We start from the raw sequence: 16,196 nt of genomic DNA, 5'->3' as shown, positions 1-16,196 counted from the left end.
CTCCTCTCCTTTCATTTCCACCAAGTGTGGCGCGCCCGATGTCTCTGTCCCGGAGATGCCCTGCTGCAGCCGCGGCTGCTCTGCGGGTCCTGGGCGCCGCTCCGGCCCGGGGCAGCCTTCCCCGGCGATGCTACTGCGTCCGCACCGCGCAGCGCCAGGGGCTGCTCTTCCGACAGGTGAGCTGATCCGAGGCGCCCCCTCCTCCACCCCGAAGGGTGGCAGGCAGGATCGGGACCCTTCTACCCCGCTCTTGAAACAATAGCAGCAGCAGCAACCTTCCATTGAATTTATTTGGCAGTACTGTTGGTTTGGATGCGTGTGTGTTTGTGCTTCTGTAGGTTGCCAACGTTTCCCATCCCATAGGGCTCCTCTGCCTCTGTGCACGGCTGCAAGGCAAGCAGAACTTTTATAGTGGTATAGTGGAACTTTTATTCTGGGAAGTGTAGTTGTGTTAAGGGTGCTGGGAAGTCTAGCTCTGTGAGGGCCAAACTACAGTTCCCAGGGTTCTTTCTTTCTTTTAAGGAAAGGGAGGGGGGCAGTGCACTTTGAATGTACAGCCTGTATGCAGCTGGAAAGCTCTGCTGAAAAGCTCCACTTGCTGGATTTTTGTTTGCTGTTCCAGATAACTGGAAGCCTAGAGTACTTCCAAGGGGGTGCTGTTTGTTGTTGTGGGATCAGCATGCATGCATGTTTCTCTTGGCAGCTACATTGTGGGGGCAGAGGAGCTGAGATTTTGTGTTCCATTTCCTGCATGCCTTATCTTCCTTTTCGCCACTTGTTCCTGGGCACCTAGGCTTCAAAGTCAGCTGAGTTCCACAGAGCTTCCTTCTGAGTAACATCTACCCTGCTTTTCAAAGCTAGCAACAAGAAGTACAGTGGCACCTCGGGTTAAGTACTTAATTCGTTCCGGAGGTCTGTTCTTAACCTGAAACTGTTCTTAACCTGAAGCACCACTTTAGCTAATGGGGCCTCCCACTGCCGCCGCACCGCCGGAGCACGATTTCTGTTCTCATCCTGAAGCAAAGTTCTTAACCCGAGGTACTATTTCTGGGTTAGCGGGGTCTGTAACCTGAAGTGTATGTAACCTGAGGTACCACTGTACATTTGCAGGCAATCTTTTCTTTCAAGTGGTGTGCATCATTCTCCTCTTCCCCATATAACCCTCACAGCAACCCTGTTAGGCCGAGACGAGCCATCTCCTAGGGACCAAGGTCCCCTTGACCCTCCCAATAAAATATTTGAGGACTCCAGCCCTCCTCCCCCCCCTGAAAGTTGATAAGCATTGCCATTCAAATAATATGCATGCCTTATGATAGATTATGTGGGGTGGGCCTTACCTGCCACCCATATTTTATTCAAGTTGGCAGCTACTCTATTCTGAACTTAAAAATGGAAAGTGTAATGCCAGTGGTCAACAAGAGGTTTAAAGACTCTCTCAAGGCAAATCTTAAAAAATGTAGTATAAACACTGACAACTGGGAAACACCGGCCTGCGAGCACTCCAGTTGGAGAACAGCCTTTACCAAAGATGTCATGGGCTTTGAAGATGCTCAAACTCATGACGCAAGGGAGAAACGTGCTTAGGGAAGGCACACTTGGCAAATCCACACTGTGATCAACACCCACCCGGAAACCTATGCCCCATTGTAGAAGGACGTGTGGATCCAGAATTTGCCTCGACAGTCACTTACGGACTCACTGTTAAAACCATGTTTATGGAAGACAATCTTACTCAGCTACGAGTGATTGCCAAAGATTCAAGTTGGCACTCGTGGCTGAGAGGCAGTGAGTGGCCCAAGGTCATAAGAGGCTTCCCATAATAAATAAGTAACAGCGTATAGGAATGCATCCTAGTTTTCTCTTTCTTCCCTCTGCACCCGAAATATATGTGCTTAATTTTAGGGCCAGCTTCGGCCGCAGTCAAGGTTTCAGATGCTGAGGGATATTGGGAGACAGGGCTGTGTGTACCACATTGAAGTAAGACTCAGTTAAATCACCATGATACCACAGTCACAGTTTCCTTCAACAGAATAATGGGAGCTGTAGTTTGTTAAGGGTCATGAGAATCGCTGTGGGGGACCTCCCTATTTCCCTAACAGAGTTGCAACTCTCAGAGCTCCCAAAGGAAGAGGGACTGATTGTTAAACCAAGTTCGAAACCGGAGCTCTGGGAGAGGAACGGGAGTCTCCCAAATACTCTCAGCACCCTTAACAAGCTATAGCTCCCAGGACTGGGAAGCCAGTACTATCTATAGTGCTATTCTGCTTTAAGTGCAGAGTCCAGACTGGACTAGCATTGGATAGAATCCTGCATAATCAGGTATAATACAAATGTTTATTTACTTATCATTTATTTTGCTAAGTTGTAATACATTGTCTTTCAATTTACTGTGCTTTCTTAAACGCAATTGTTATATATTTCACTTGAAATAATTACCATAAATTAAATGTTTTGATGTGTATGGTCCCTTTTTTTAGGTTATCATATTATTGTCTCACTTGTATTGTTGACCATCTTGACATTTTTAAAACAACAGCAAAGCTGGACTCCAAATCCCTGATTCCCCCCCCCCTTTTTTTAAATTTTTTACCTGCCCTTCCTCATAAGGTCCCAGGTTGGTTTACAACAACATAATACACAATTATTTTATTGTTCTAGCTGAAGGCCTTGTAACACTAATACCAATAAAATAATACAGAACACGCATCCATGCTGTAAAAGATACCAGAGATACCAACATCTTATCTTAATTTCAGATTGAACTTTATCTATAGTTATGCAGACTTTTAAAACTTTCAGGATGATAAAACAAGCAAACCATGTTTGAAATGGAACACAGTACTGGCATGTCTGCTAGATTCTTGGGGCTGCAATCGGTTTGATGATTAACTGCACCTTCTTGACCCCTGGGTCCAGCCTGCTTGGATATAAGCAATGTTAGGAAGCAAGTTCTTCTGTGAGTAGGTCTGGAACTTACGACCTGCATCAAGAATACCGATAGAGAAGTCAGTGGTAGGAATATAAAGTGCTGTGCCATTGGAAGAAAGCCTTGCTAAGATCTGGAGAGTAGCCAAATTGGGCAAAAGTGGAAAACTGTTACACCTGAGCGATGCGGGAGCAGGGAGCAGTTAGGCACATTTAAAAGAACATGGCCATTTCTTCATTTTATATGAAGAGCCTCAAACCCAGTGCATCTCTGGGATTGTAAGAACTCAAAGAAACCAGCGCAGCTTTGAGAATTTCGGTCCAACATCTTGATTCAAAATGGCATATTCAAGCATAGTCAAAAACCAGCTCCCTCATCTCAGGTGCTGTCGTGCAGAATTTGGCTGCAATACATCATGAGGTGTCCCAATGCATAGAGAATGGGCAGGCAAGCAACTTTCCTAAATAATGCAGTACCAAATGTAATGTGGGTATTTTTATTTAGTCGGTTAACACAATTTATAGACTATTTAATCTAAGAAAGAAGGAAGAATCTTTAAGCAGCTTACATAAAATGGTGCAAATATTTAATAAGAAAGTCAGACGCAGTCAAAAAATTTAAATGGGTGTATGTATGTAACTTCTTAAAACTGCAGAAAGACCAGAAGAGATTTTTGTTTGTTTGTTTGTTTTAAAGCAAGTATATGGAATAAAAATCACATGTCTGGATAGGCTGGCCAAAACAAAAGATTTGTTTGTTTGTTTTTAGTGCCTAAAGCGGGTGGCGCTGTGGGTTAAACCACAGAGCCTAGGACTTGCCGATCAGAAGGTTGGCAGTTCGAATCCCCGCAACGGGGTGAGCTCCCGTTGCTCAGTCTCTGCTCCTGCCAACCTAGCAGTTCGAAAGCACATCAAAGTGCAAGTAGATAAATAGGTACCACTCCGGCAGGAAGGTAAAAGGTGTTTCCGTGCGCTGCTCTGGTTCGCCAAAAGCAGCTTAGTCATGCTGGCCACATGACCCGGAAGCTGTATACCGGCTCCCTCGGCCAATAAAGCGAGATGAGCGCCGCAACCCCAGAGTCGGTCACGACTGGACCTAATGGTCAGGGATCCCTTTACCTTTACCTTTTTAAAGCAGTACAACGAAGGCACCTCCCTAATACTACCCTGATACCAGGCAGGCGCCTTCACTGTATTCTTTACAGCTCCTGCTAAAATCATGCTTGTTTAGGCAAAGCTATCCAGAACGCTTGGTGGGTGTTTTAATCTGGATTTTAGTTTATCATTGATTGTAAATATTTTTTTCAAATCTTTTAAATACGTAGTTGTTTTAAACTGGTTTATTTCATTGTTTGTTTTTTTCCTTTTGTAAACTGCTTTGTGGTTTAGTTTAGTTTTACAATCAAGTTGTATATATAAATGTTGCGAAATAAAGAAAATAAAATAGACCCAGAACATAAAAGAACCAATGCTAAAAGATCCAACTCCTTACATACAAAGGCACGTAAAATATTTTTCTGTAGCGGGAGTATATTTGTGGACGTTAATTTGGAAAGAATATAAATCAAGAGATTCCCCAGGGCAAGGGATTAGAAGCCCGCTTCCTGCTTTAACCACTAGGCTTGGAGTGGAGGCACTCTGGCCTATGTACTGATGCACTTCATGTTGCCTTTGGCTTACGACCTCCAGTTTCCTCTCCATGTGACTGCGCACCCATACCATTGTTGCTGTTATTAGGGGCAGGGGTCCTTTTCTTCCTAAGCACAAGGGCCACTATAGGAGGGGGCTGCTTTGGGGAGAGGGGTCCTCAGACACTCCCACCTATCACCTTTCATGGACTAACCAGATATATCTCTGGCATTTCCTCCCCAGCTCTTTGAATCAGAAAGTTCCACATATACCTACTTACTGGCAGATTTGAAGACCAAGGAGGCGGTTCTGATAGATCCAGTTCTGGAGACAGCCAAGAGGGATTCGACCCTGGTGAAGCAGCTTGGTCTGAATTTGGTATATGCAGGTGAGAGGAGGAGGTTTTTCTTCGGTCCTGGGTAGATCAAGGCAGTTGGAGTAGTGTAACATGCTCCCAAAGAAGCCTACAGGTTCAGAGTCCTTGCATTTGTTTACAAAGCCCTGAGCAACTTAGTTCCTGGCTAATCTAGGTACCACCTGAACCCTTACAGCTCAGCCTCATCACTCAGATCACCTGTAGGAGCATTTGCTGGTCACCCTCCATGATGGTCACACTCATTTGACATCAGTGTGAAAACATGCCTTGGCCCGGTGGCATGAGATGCTCTTCCGAGAGAGATTCAGCGCGGCATCCTCTTTTTCCACCTTTAAATGTTTGATGAAAACTCAGCTATGCTGCCAGGCTTATGCAGACAATTAAGAAAGTCCCCTGTAATGGTTAGCGAATGATCTGTGGTTTTAATTTTTTACTTGGTTTTTATTGCATGTGTGTGTGCATTGCTGTAAATCACTTTGATTCCCCCCCCTTTTTTTGAAGTAGAACAAAACCTTATTATTCCCTCCTCACTCCGTCCCTCCCTCTCTCCCTTCCTTCTTTCCCCCCTCAACCGTACAACATCTATGACAATAGGGTCTTGTATGGAATGTACAGTGGTGCCTTGCAAGACGAAAATAATCCGTTTTGCGATTCTCTTCGTCTAGCGGTTTTTTTGTCTTGCGAAGCAACCCTATTAGCGGCTTAGCAGATTAGCGCTATTAGCGGCTTAGGGGCTATTAAAGGCTTAGCGGCTTAGCTGCTAAAAGGCTATTAGCGGCTTAGCGGCTTAGAAAAAGGGGGGGAAGCGGGGGGAAAATCGCAAGACTTGCAAGACGTTTTCGTCTTGCGAAGCAAGCCCATAGGGAAAATCGTCTTGCAAAGCAACTCAAAAACGGAAAACCCTTTCGTCTAGCGGGTTTTCCATCTTGCGAGGCATTCGTCTTGCGGGGCACCACTGTAAATGAAGTGTGAAAAAGTGTGAAAAGGAATATAGAGATGCTATATGTACTTGTTTATTTGTTTTTTAAGACAATAACATCTTTAATAAAAACTAATTTTTAATACAGTCAAATCTCAGCTCCCAATCGCCTTGGGAGTCGAACGTTCCAGCTTGTTGTTAAACAAACAAAAACCAGAAGTGAGTGTTCCGGTTTTTGAACGTTCTTTTGGAAGCCGAACTTCCTGTGGGGCTTCCGCGGCTTCCGATTGGCTGCAGGAGCTTCCTACAGCCAATCAGAAGCCGCGTTTCGGTTTCCAAACGTTCGGAAGTCAAACAGACTTCTGCAACGGATTCCGTTCGACTTCTGAGGTACAACTGTACATATAATGAAATTGCAAAAATAAAAGTGGGGTTTTTTTCCAGCTCCCAAGAGCAGCTTGGTCAATCCTGGCCTTCATGGGTATTGCTAGGTTAAAATGGAACAGAAAAGAAATGGCATATTCCACTTTCTACCACTAGGTAGCGGAAGAGTAGAATAATAGAATCGTACCTTTGAATCAGGAAGGAGATGGCAACCCACACTGGCCCAAGGCATTTTGGCACCTGAGGTGGCAGAACGGCCTGGCCTGACTGTGGCGTTAGATCTGTGGTTCTCCAGAAACATTTAGAGGACCAATCCCATCATCCCTCAATGTTGGCATTGCTGGCTGAGACCAACAGGGAGTTGGAGTCCCAATAACATCTGGGGCGGGGCACAGGCTCCCCACTTCTTTGTTAAGTGCTTTGATTTTTGTGTCTTGCAATAATAACCCCAAGCTTCTTTTCCTCCTTCTCAGTCAACACTCACTGCCATGCAGACCACATCACAGGCACCGGATTGCTGAAGAAGCTTCTCCCAGGCTGCCGAAGTGTCATCTCCAAACATAGTGGTGCCTCTGCTGACCTCTTAATCCAGGAAGGGCACACCCTCAAATTTGGGGATTTTGTGAGTTTGTTTGATTGATTGATTTTACACCCCACCTTTTCCTCCAGGGAGCTCAAGGTGGTGTACACACGGCTCTCTCCCTCCTCATTTAACTCCCACAACAACCCTGCGAGGTTGGTTAGGCTGAGAGACTGCAGATGGCTCAAAGCCGCTCAGCGAGTTTCACAGCTGAGTGGGGATTTGAACCCTGGTCAAAGTGCTATATCTAAGTCTAAGTACTATATCACACTGGCAATTCCAAGGCTTGAGTCTCATGGCATGTCACCCTGCTGTTGTTGCAGGCCCTGGAAGCTCGTTCCACCCCTGGGCACACAGACGGATGCCTGACGTATGTGCTGAATGACAAAGGCATGGCTTTCACTGGCGATGCCTTGCTGATCCGGGGCTGTGGACGGACAGACTTCCAGCAAGGTACAGATGCCTTGTGGATCCAGTTATAACCAGGGAGGGTGGTCATACCAGGGTGGACTCATCTGTTGCAAGGGGGAGGGAGCTATGAGATCTGGGTCAGTCTTAATGGCTACCATCAGTATTAGAGGGTAGCTTCAAGATTTATGGGGAGACATGGGCTGTCGTGTTCCATTTGACAAATGATACCCATTTTTTTGCCTTAATCCGAATGTGTCTACCTACAATAGCACTGTATTTCTCTCTGGCCCCATTCAGACCATACATTTGAAGTACCATGGTACCACTTTAAACAGTCATGGTTTTCCCCATAGAATTCTGGGAGCAGTAGTTCGTTAAAGGTGCTGAGAGTTTTTGGGAGCCCTTTGCTTCTCTCACACAGAGCTACAATTCCCAGAGTCCCTGAGGAAGAGGGATTGATTGTTAGACCACTCTGTTTATTGTAGCTCTCCGGAGCAAGTCTCTTTGAAGGGGAAAAATATGGGATGATGTTTCAATGAAGACAACATCATGTGGGTGCTGTGGATAAGATTGACAATAAGCTGTTGTGTAGAAATGTGCAACCACCTCTGCAAAAGAACAACCCTGTAAGGGGTATATGTGTTTTCTTCCTCCCCACTTTGAATGAACACTTAATGCCTGGAGTGGACCTCACTGGTTACCCCATAATGTCCACACACATCCCATTAATGTGAAATGGGCTTTTATGCACCTTCCATGCATCCAGAAATGCAGATTGCCTAGGGTTCCGGATGCATGAAAGAGCCTTACACATTTCTTCCTATATACTACACATTTCTTCCTATATACATAAAAATCTAATGCTGTCGTCACGCTGTGCAGTTCAGGTAGCCACACCAACTGCATGACAAACAGCAGGCAGGAGAGTGAGGAAGCAGCACTGATGGCAGACATTTAACAGAGGGGGAGGTGCTTCACAGAGTGTTTTAGTCAGCTCCTCTAAAGGCCCCCCTCCCACTGTTAAAAATGGGTGACAAGGGAGTGGGTGTAAAGGTGGTTGGTCAGAAATGGGGAAAGGTCAGTGGGCAAATTGGTAGACCGGTGCCCCAGTATATGCTCCATAGATGCTTTCTTTGCACCAATGCTTAATGCATAGGTGTCAGGGGCATGGCCAGAGGGCATATTGTTGGAGGCAGGGCCCATATGCATAGTGCTTCTCCGTCCCCCTGCCTAACTATGCATTCACTGAACAAATGGGAGGAATGTGTTGAAAACCCTTGTCTAAAGCAGCTGTCCTAGAGAATCAGGTTGGCAAAAATAGTTGACGTTGAAGGAAACTTAGCTCAGCAAGGCTCTCTGTCTCATCCAAGGCAACCCAGAGACCCTGTATCAGTCGGTCCACGAAAAAATCTTCACACTCCCTGGCCACTGCCTAATCTACCCTGCCCATGACTATACCGGTAAGTTGGGGTCTCAGATTTGCTGCTGGGGGGCGGGCAGCACTGTGGTACAACGGGCACTGGATGACACTGCATGTTCTCACTCAGTTCCTCATTTTCCTTAAATATCTCTGTTGCGATCAACACAGTGCCTTCTGGTTCTCTTGGAGACTGATAGATTTACTGTGCTAGAAACTGGAGACCCCTTCAACAGATGCACAAAGTGTTGTGTTGTTTTATTGAATGAAATTTTATCAGCCGCTTCATATCCCCCCAAAAGTGATGTACGAGGATTTAAAACATTAGTATGCAACTGAGCAGTATATAGATAGAAAGGAAGGCAGATTGTTCTACAGTTCACAGTGTGCATGGCTTGAATCAACTCATAGGAAGGCTTCTTTAAAAGTCTCTAGACTAAGGACTGCTTCACTAGTGTGTTTCGTACATGAGAGAACGGAACCCTCCTGCCCTCTTCAGTGCCGTCAAAAGTGAGGGTGGGCCATATGCTTAATTAGGGTTAACTGTATATGCCTAATTAGGGTTTTAAAAGAACCCTATTTAGACATTAACCCCACACCCTGACTTGATTTGATGTGTACACCTGACATACACACACACACAGAGAGAGAGAGAGAGAGAGAGAGAGAGAGAGAGAGAGAGAGAATGAATATACACATCAGGGCTACAACTTTTTTACCACCTCATGTTCCCGTTGTGTAGCTAGATGAACCTTTGGCTAAAAACAAAAGGAATGAACTTTCATTTCCAAATCTTTTGAAAACAGGTCACCCCGAAATAAATAAGTCAATTTTTTGCATATGTAAGAGATGGATGCATACAGAGGCTTGCAAAGGCCCCATTGTGCCACCAGAGACTTTGCCACATTGGCCAGGAAAGGGAGGGTTGCAAGTGCGTTGAGCTAAGTGATGTGAGGAGCCCCGAGGTGGAGCAGGAAGGGCCAGAGCATGCAAGGATATTGGTGGCAGGGCTGCCTGCTTGTTTATAGTCACGACAGTAGAACTCCTGAATGAGGCCAAAGTCTGTGCTATGCAAATCTCAAAATGTCCGCCTGCCAACTGAGGAAGATAATTCCCACATTGGTAGGCCCAAAGAACTTTGCCTTGATAAATCTGTGAGCCTTTCGGGTGCCACAAGACTCTATTTTTTCTGTCCTGGCCCCCCTTGATACATCTCCTCCTCCCTTGCAGGCCAGACAGTGTCCACAGTAGAGGAAGAAAAAACCCTGAATCCTCGCCTCACCTTGCCCCGAGAGGCCTTCGTTGAACTGATGAACAACCTGAATCTACCCAAGCCAAAACAAATAGGTGAGGCTCCTCCCCTTCCTGGGCCAAGATAGCTTGCCCTATCTTGAGCCAGATGGTTGGTCCACCTAGCTGAGCATTGTCTACACTGGCCAACAGCAGCTTTTGGGGATTTACGGCAGGAGTAACACACTCAACCTTGCCTGGAGATGCCAAGGATTGAACCTGAGCCACAGCACTCCCTGTAAGGAATATCCACGGGATTGGCTTTTCCTAAAAGCACAATCCCCCCAAACACTTCCTACGGAGTAAGTCTCATAGAACACAGTGGGACTTACGTGTGAGTAAACAGAGCATAGGATTGAGTATGGTGTCCCTCCATATGTGTGTTTGTTTGCATTTATATCCCACCTTTTTCTCAATGGGGTGTACGTGGTTCTCCCCCTCCTCAATTAAGCCACACAACAACCCTGTGATGTAGGCTAGGCTGAGAGGCTGCGACTGGCCCCCAAGGTCACCTGGCGATCTTCCTGGACAAGTGGGGATTCGAACCCTGGTCTCCCAGGTCTTCATCTGGCATTCTAACCACTATGCCACACTGGCTGGGTTGCAACTCACATCATCCCCAACCGTTGGGTGTGATGGGTGTTGGAGTCCCTCAGAATCTGAAGGCCCATAAGTTCTCTCTGGCTCAATTCCTTTGGCACTTTAACTTGGGAGCAAATTATGTTGCTCTCTGTAGGACTTGCTTCAGAGTAAATCAGAATTAGGCTGGGCTGCCTGCATGCTTGGTGGCTGGTCTGAGGGGTGGGCAGCCATGACTTCTTGGGTTCTGTGCCCAGCCACGGGGAGGGGGGGGTGATTCCTATAGGAACTCAGGGGAAATAATCTTTCTGTTCCCCTTCATCTCCTGCAGATTTCGCGGTTCCTGCTAACCTCAAGTGTGGGGTCCAAGATGTAGCTGCCTAGATGCACCTTCTGACTTCCCAAAGATGGTGTGTACAGGTGATCTAAGGCATCCCTTGCAGCAGTGGGATGGTTTCATGGTGTACAAACAATCTCCTTATCACACTCTGAAGGAAGATGGCAGTGATTTCTTTGGAAAGACGTGTGTGTCTTCAGATGCACCCTAACTTGGTTTGCTTCCTGATCCTCCTGCCTATTGTGATCATCAACCTCTTAATTCCAGCTCCATGACCTCAGTGGCCCACTTTTCTTTGTTGATTTGCACTGGCTGGACATTCCCAGCTCAACCAGGACCCACGTGATGTTTTTGTTTTCCAAGTATGCACTGCGTCGAGATTTCTGCTGGGCCTCGAGATTCCTTGCCAGAAGACAGAGTCCCTTGCACTGTGAATGTTCTGAAATCTCGGGTTTTGTATCTGAGAAACTCTTGTCGCTGAGAAAAAATAAAATGCATTTGTTGTTAGTCGGCTTTGCTTCTGAATAGGATGGGGTTGATTTTTCTGGAGCAGCAATGGGAAATCTTGTCCTTGCCGATGGCGTTAGCCAATGGTCGCATCCACACCATGCATTTAAAACACACGGGAAACCTGGGAGTTGTAGTTTGTGAATGGTGCTGGGAATTGTAGTTCTGGGACAGTTAAGCTACACTTCCCAGAAGCATTTGGTGGAATCAGATGTGCTTTAATTTATTATTATCATCACATTTCTGTCTCACCTTTCCTCCAAAAACCTCATGGTGGCATAAGCACTTCCTGCCCCGCTTTTCGTTTTATACTCACAGCAACTCTGTTCGCCTGATAGACAGTGACTGGCCCAAGATCACCCCATTGGCAATCATGTACTGAAGTAGGGATTTGAGCCCTGATCTCAAGATCTCCTTAATCCTGCACACTAAGCACTACAGTACACAATCTAACTACTACTTCTTCTTTGGCGATCACTCGTAGCCAAGTAAGATTGTCTTCCATGAACACGGTTTTAACAGTGAGTCCATAAGTGCCTGTGGAGGCCAATTCGGGATCCACACATCCTTCCACAGTGGGGACATTTGTTTCCGGGCAGGTGTTGACCACGGTGAGGGTTTGCCAAGCAAGCCTACCTCTTAGCGCATTTCTCCCTTTTGTCCTGAGTTTGAGCATCTTTGAACCTCTTTTGTTGACCACCAGCAATGCGCTTTCCATTTTAAAGTTCGGAATAGAGTAGTTTCTTTGGAAGACGATAATCAGGCATCCAAACAACATGACCAGTCCAACAAAGTTGATGTTGAAGAATCATTGCTTTGACACTGGTGATCTTTGCTTCTTCCAGTTGATGTGGCCTACAACGCCCATCATCCCTGACCATTTGCCATGTTGGCGAAGAGGGATGGGAATCATTGTCCAATAATTTAAATCAGGCCGGCAGCTCACCTAGTCCAGCATCTTCTCACACTGGCCAACCGGATGCCTCTGGGAAACCTGCAAACACAAGAGCCCTCTCCCTTCCTGTGGTTTCCAGCCAGTGGTGTTCAAAAGCTTTATTGCCTCCAACTGGCAGAGCAATAGCTATCATCACTAGTGGGCATTCATAGTCCTCCATGAATTTATTCAACCCTCTTAAAGCTGTCCCAAGTTGGTGGCCATCTCTGTTGTAACTGTAAGCTCCTTGGAAGAAGAGACCACTCTCTTTTTTTGATGCACCCTTGTTCATACTGAAGGGGCTGAAATAATAATCTTTGGCCATTACAAGTCTCAGCTCAGAGACTTGTGCTGGCTTGTAGTTGCAAGTTCTAACCGCTAGATAGTACTGTTTGCTCACTGGGGTGACTTGCCAGAAACTTTTAACAATAACAGTTACCGGTAGCTTGTCTGAAAGGCCCAAACCACACTTTGCAGGGCATTGTTTGGATCTTCTGACGACTACTTTTTTAAAAAACAAAAAAGCATTTTAAAGATGAAATTGCCATGGGGGCAGGTGGTTGTCTGCAAATATGAGCAGAGACATGGTTCTCGGAATGTGCACTCTGCTTCCTCATCCGGGACTGAGTTTTGCATGAATATTGTTCCTCTCCTTTCTCAAATATTGACTTGGGAGCATCCAGAAACAGAAAATCTACAAAAAACAAACAAGCATCAACGTCTGGATCAAACACCTTGCTGTGGTCCCAGTATGCAGGGGAAATGGGTGGGTGGGTTAAGGCAGGCTTCCTCAACCTCGGCCCTCCAGGTGTTTTTGGCCTACAACTCCCATGATCCCTGGCTCGCAGGACCAGTGGTCAGGGTTGATGGGAATTGTAGTCTCAAAGCATCTGGAGGGCCGAGGTTGAGGAAGCCTGGGTTAAGGGAACCAGAGGGAGGAACAAGCAGAGGAGGGGATGTAGCAGCTGTAGCATCTCTGTGTTTGGGGCTCTTGAAAGGAACTGTTGGGGTGGAAAGCTGCCAGATCACAACTTGACCCTGGCTTGACTGTTTCATTTTAAAATGCTATTGTGCTGTTTGGGGTTTTCCAGCTTGGGTTTCCTTGCAGCCTTGGGGTTTTCCAGAAGTTGTGGGTAGAATGTGGAACGTATTGCTTGCTGCTAGATGTTGTGTTTGAAGTGTTTAAAGGGGTGGGGCACAGAGGGAGCCCTTCTGACTTTTCCACTGCGTCGTGTTCAGAGTTCTCTCTCTCTCTCAGGGAACCTAAACAGTTTGGGCAGGTCATTGGGGCAGAGATCCTGGGCCCCTATCAGCAGGATGAGCAAGAGGGCTTCCCAAAAGCAGCACAACTAGCTTTCCATGGCTTTGATCTAAGGTGATTCCAAGGACCAAGGAGTTGCAGGGAAGCACAAGATGGCAATACAGTGGTACCTCGGGTTACATACGCTTCAGGTTACAGACTCTGCTAACCCAGAAATAGTGCTTCAGGTTAAGAACTTTGCTTCAGGATGAGAACAGAAATCGTGCTCCGGCACTGCTGCAACAGCAGGAGGCCCCATTAGCTAAAGTGGTGCTTCAGGTTAAGAACAGTTTCAGGTTAAGTACAGACCTCCGGAACGAATTAAGTACTTAACCCGAGGTACCACTCTAGAACAAAAACTGGATAAAATAAACCCATTCTGGGCACTAGTAAAAAAAACAACAGAACAACAAAGTAGTATCCAGTTAGCTCAGCTAGTTAGAATGTGGTGCTGATAATGGCAAGGTTGTGGGTTCAATCTTCATACGGGCTAGCTGCATATTCCTGCATTTTAGAGGGTTGGACTAGATCCACAGGTCCCTTCCAACTCTACAATTCTATGATTCCTATCCCTCAACCCCTCCCAGCCCTGTTGCAGACTGTCCTGTACAACCAGGCCTGACCTAATGAACCCTAGAGTTGCGGTGTTTTGACTGGATATGATTCTTCTGCTCTGTTCTCCCCGCACCCTCCTGTGTCCCAGGGTGCCCCACTGCCCTTAGTTCCTGTTATCAGCAGCTGGATACTTTGCCCCTTGATCTTCCAGCTGTACAGAGTGATGTGGTTGCTGGACTGCTCAGGGGCTCACCAGAGAGAGTAAAAGTCCCATCTGTGCTGCTGCTGTAGCTTCAAGCAACAGAACTGCATGGACTCCAACTCGCATCGGCTCCAGCCAGCAGAGCCAATAACCAGGAATGATGGGAGTTGGAGTCCAGTCACATCTGGCGGGCCACTGACACTCCACCACTGCTAAACCATTCTCTCTCTACAGATATCTTGTTGGTTAAGAGGGGAGCATTAAGTCAACAGCTGCGGTTAAGAATTTAAATGGTGACGTAATGAGGCCCAGCCCAACAGTGGCGTAGCGTGGGTTGTCAGCACCCGGGGCAAGGCAAGTAATTTGCGCCCCCTAACCCATGGATTTGCGCCCCCTAACCCGTGGATTTGCGCCCCCTAACCTGTGGATTTGCCCTAACCCCAGATGTTGCGCCCGGTGCGGCCGGCCCCCCCTGCAACCCCCACGCTACGCCACTGCAGCCCAAGCCTGCCTGCAAGTTCCAGTCTCTTCCGTGAATCCCTTAATCCCCTGATATTTAACCATTCAGGGGCTCTTGGTTACTCAGTAGTGGGGGGGGGGTGTCACACTCTGTGTATGCTCAGAAACACAATGTTCTTTACTTCACATGTTTAAGGGTGGCTCCTGCCATGGATAAGAGGTTCTGGGGCCGAGTCCAAGAACATGCCAGAATGCAAGAATACAAAGCAAAACAGGCTTAGTTTCCTGCATGACAGATGTGGGCAGGGCTGGGGAAAATAATCCATATTCCTAGGTGCCACATCATTGATATAATAGCCGGAATTGCACTTAGAGGCCAGCCCAGCTAAGACCTAAAGAAACTTCTCCAGTTTCCAGGCACCTCCAGTTTCTAGAGGTGGATCAAGTCAGTTCCACCACTGACCTGTTTACTCAGCACCCATCCTGATTTGTTTGCACAAAGCTTACACAGTGAGTAGACTATGTCAGAACAAATGCTCAATAGATTACAGGGCAGTTTTGTGACAATGTTCATTCGTTTGGGTTTGCTTGTGGCGTGTTTACATGTTGTCGTTTAGTCGTTTAGTCGTGTCTGACTCTTCGTGACCCCATGGACCAGAGCACGCCAGGCACTCCTGTCTTCCCATGAAACATTACATATCTTCCCATGAAACATTTGGCCATTCCACACTCATCAGTGCATTTCCTCATTACTTTCCAAATCACAAAAAGTCTGGGTTGGTTTTTTTTATTGTGTTTACTCTAGTGTATTTAAATATTCTTCCATTATTAGATCTGGAGGGGAATTTCCAAAAAATCCCCTATTGTCAACATAAATGTCTCTGTCAATCTGGAGAGGCAGAATTGCTAACTCATGTACTTACGAATTTCTATTTTTGTTGTGATGTATGTAACATTTTTATCTAACCCTTTCTACAGAGATTCCCAGGCCCATGGGATGCTTTCTGTGTTTACTTACTCGTTTCAAATCAGAACACATCAACATCTTCAGCAGGACTCCCCCGGCTGGTGGTTAACCCTTCCCTGTCACCATGCCGGGTAGTTGATAGGAACCAATGCCTAAGGCCAATACCTTCCAATTCCTGTAATCAATAAAGTTGTGGCCTTTTATGCCCATTAACCTTAAATAATGTGTCCTGTGTCTTCATTTCACAAAGGGGGAGGGGACTTGCCACAAAACTCGTTTCAAATCAGAACACGTCAACATCTTCCAGGGCTGCTAAATATTGTGGAGCAGCATGTAAATTTTACCAGGGAATAATTTTAGCAAATTCACAATTTTGCTCTCTATGCCCGGCAATACAATTACCAATCCATTTATTGTGATGGGCA

At 46.4% G+C, this 16,196-nt stretch overlaps 1 protein-coding gene across 1 annotated transcript; it reads left to right on the top strand.

Moving 5' to 3' along the window:
- Positions 1–9: 9 nt before the first annotated feature.
- Positions 10–11,354, top strand: ETHE1 (ETHE1 persulfide dioxygenase). The gene is made up of 7 exons (XM_028742402.2): positions 10–176; positions 4,798–4,942; positions 6,707–6,855; positions 7,137–7,266; positions 8,595–8,684; positions 9,872–9,988; positions 10,842–11,354. Exons 1-7 carry the CDS (start codon positions 39–41, stop codon positions 10,892–10,894), a joined length of 822 nt encoding a protein of 273 aa, XP_028598235.2. The 5' UTR covers positions 10–38; the 3' UTR covers positions 10,895–11,354.
- The last annotated feature ends 4,842 nt before the right edge of the window (positions 11,355–16,196 follow it).

The sequence above is a fragment of the Podarcis muralis genome, chromosome 7 (genome assembly GCF_964188315.1).
Source record: "Podarcis muralis chromosome 7, rPodMur119.hap1.1, whole genome shotgun sequence".
In the NCBI taxonomy this organism is placed as follows: domain Eukaryota; kingdom Metazoa; phylum Chordata; class Lepidosauria; order Squamata; family Lacertidae; genus Podarcis; species Podarcis muralis.
Note: the sequence above shows the minus strand (reverse complement) of the source record. Positions and strands in the feature narration are given on the sequence as shown.

Bases quoted from the DNA above. Each gene is read 5' to 3' on its own strand.
- ETHE1 (XM_028742402.2), top strand. From the start codon at position 39: ATGTCTCTGTCCCGGAGATGCCCTGCTGCAGCCGCGGCTGCTCTGCGG. The intron at 177-4,797 runs GTGAGCTGATCC...TTTCCTCCCCAG, and splicing joins AGGGGCTGCTCTTCCGACAG to CTCTTTGAATCAGAAAGTTC. The intron at 6,856-7,136 runs GTGAGTTTGTTT...CTGTTGTTGCAG, and splicing joins CCCTCAAATTTGGGGATTTT to GCCCTGGAAGCTCGTTCCAC.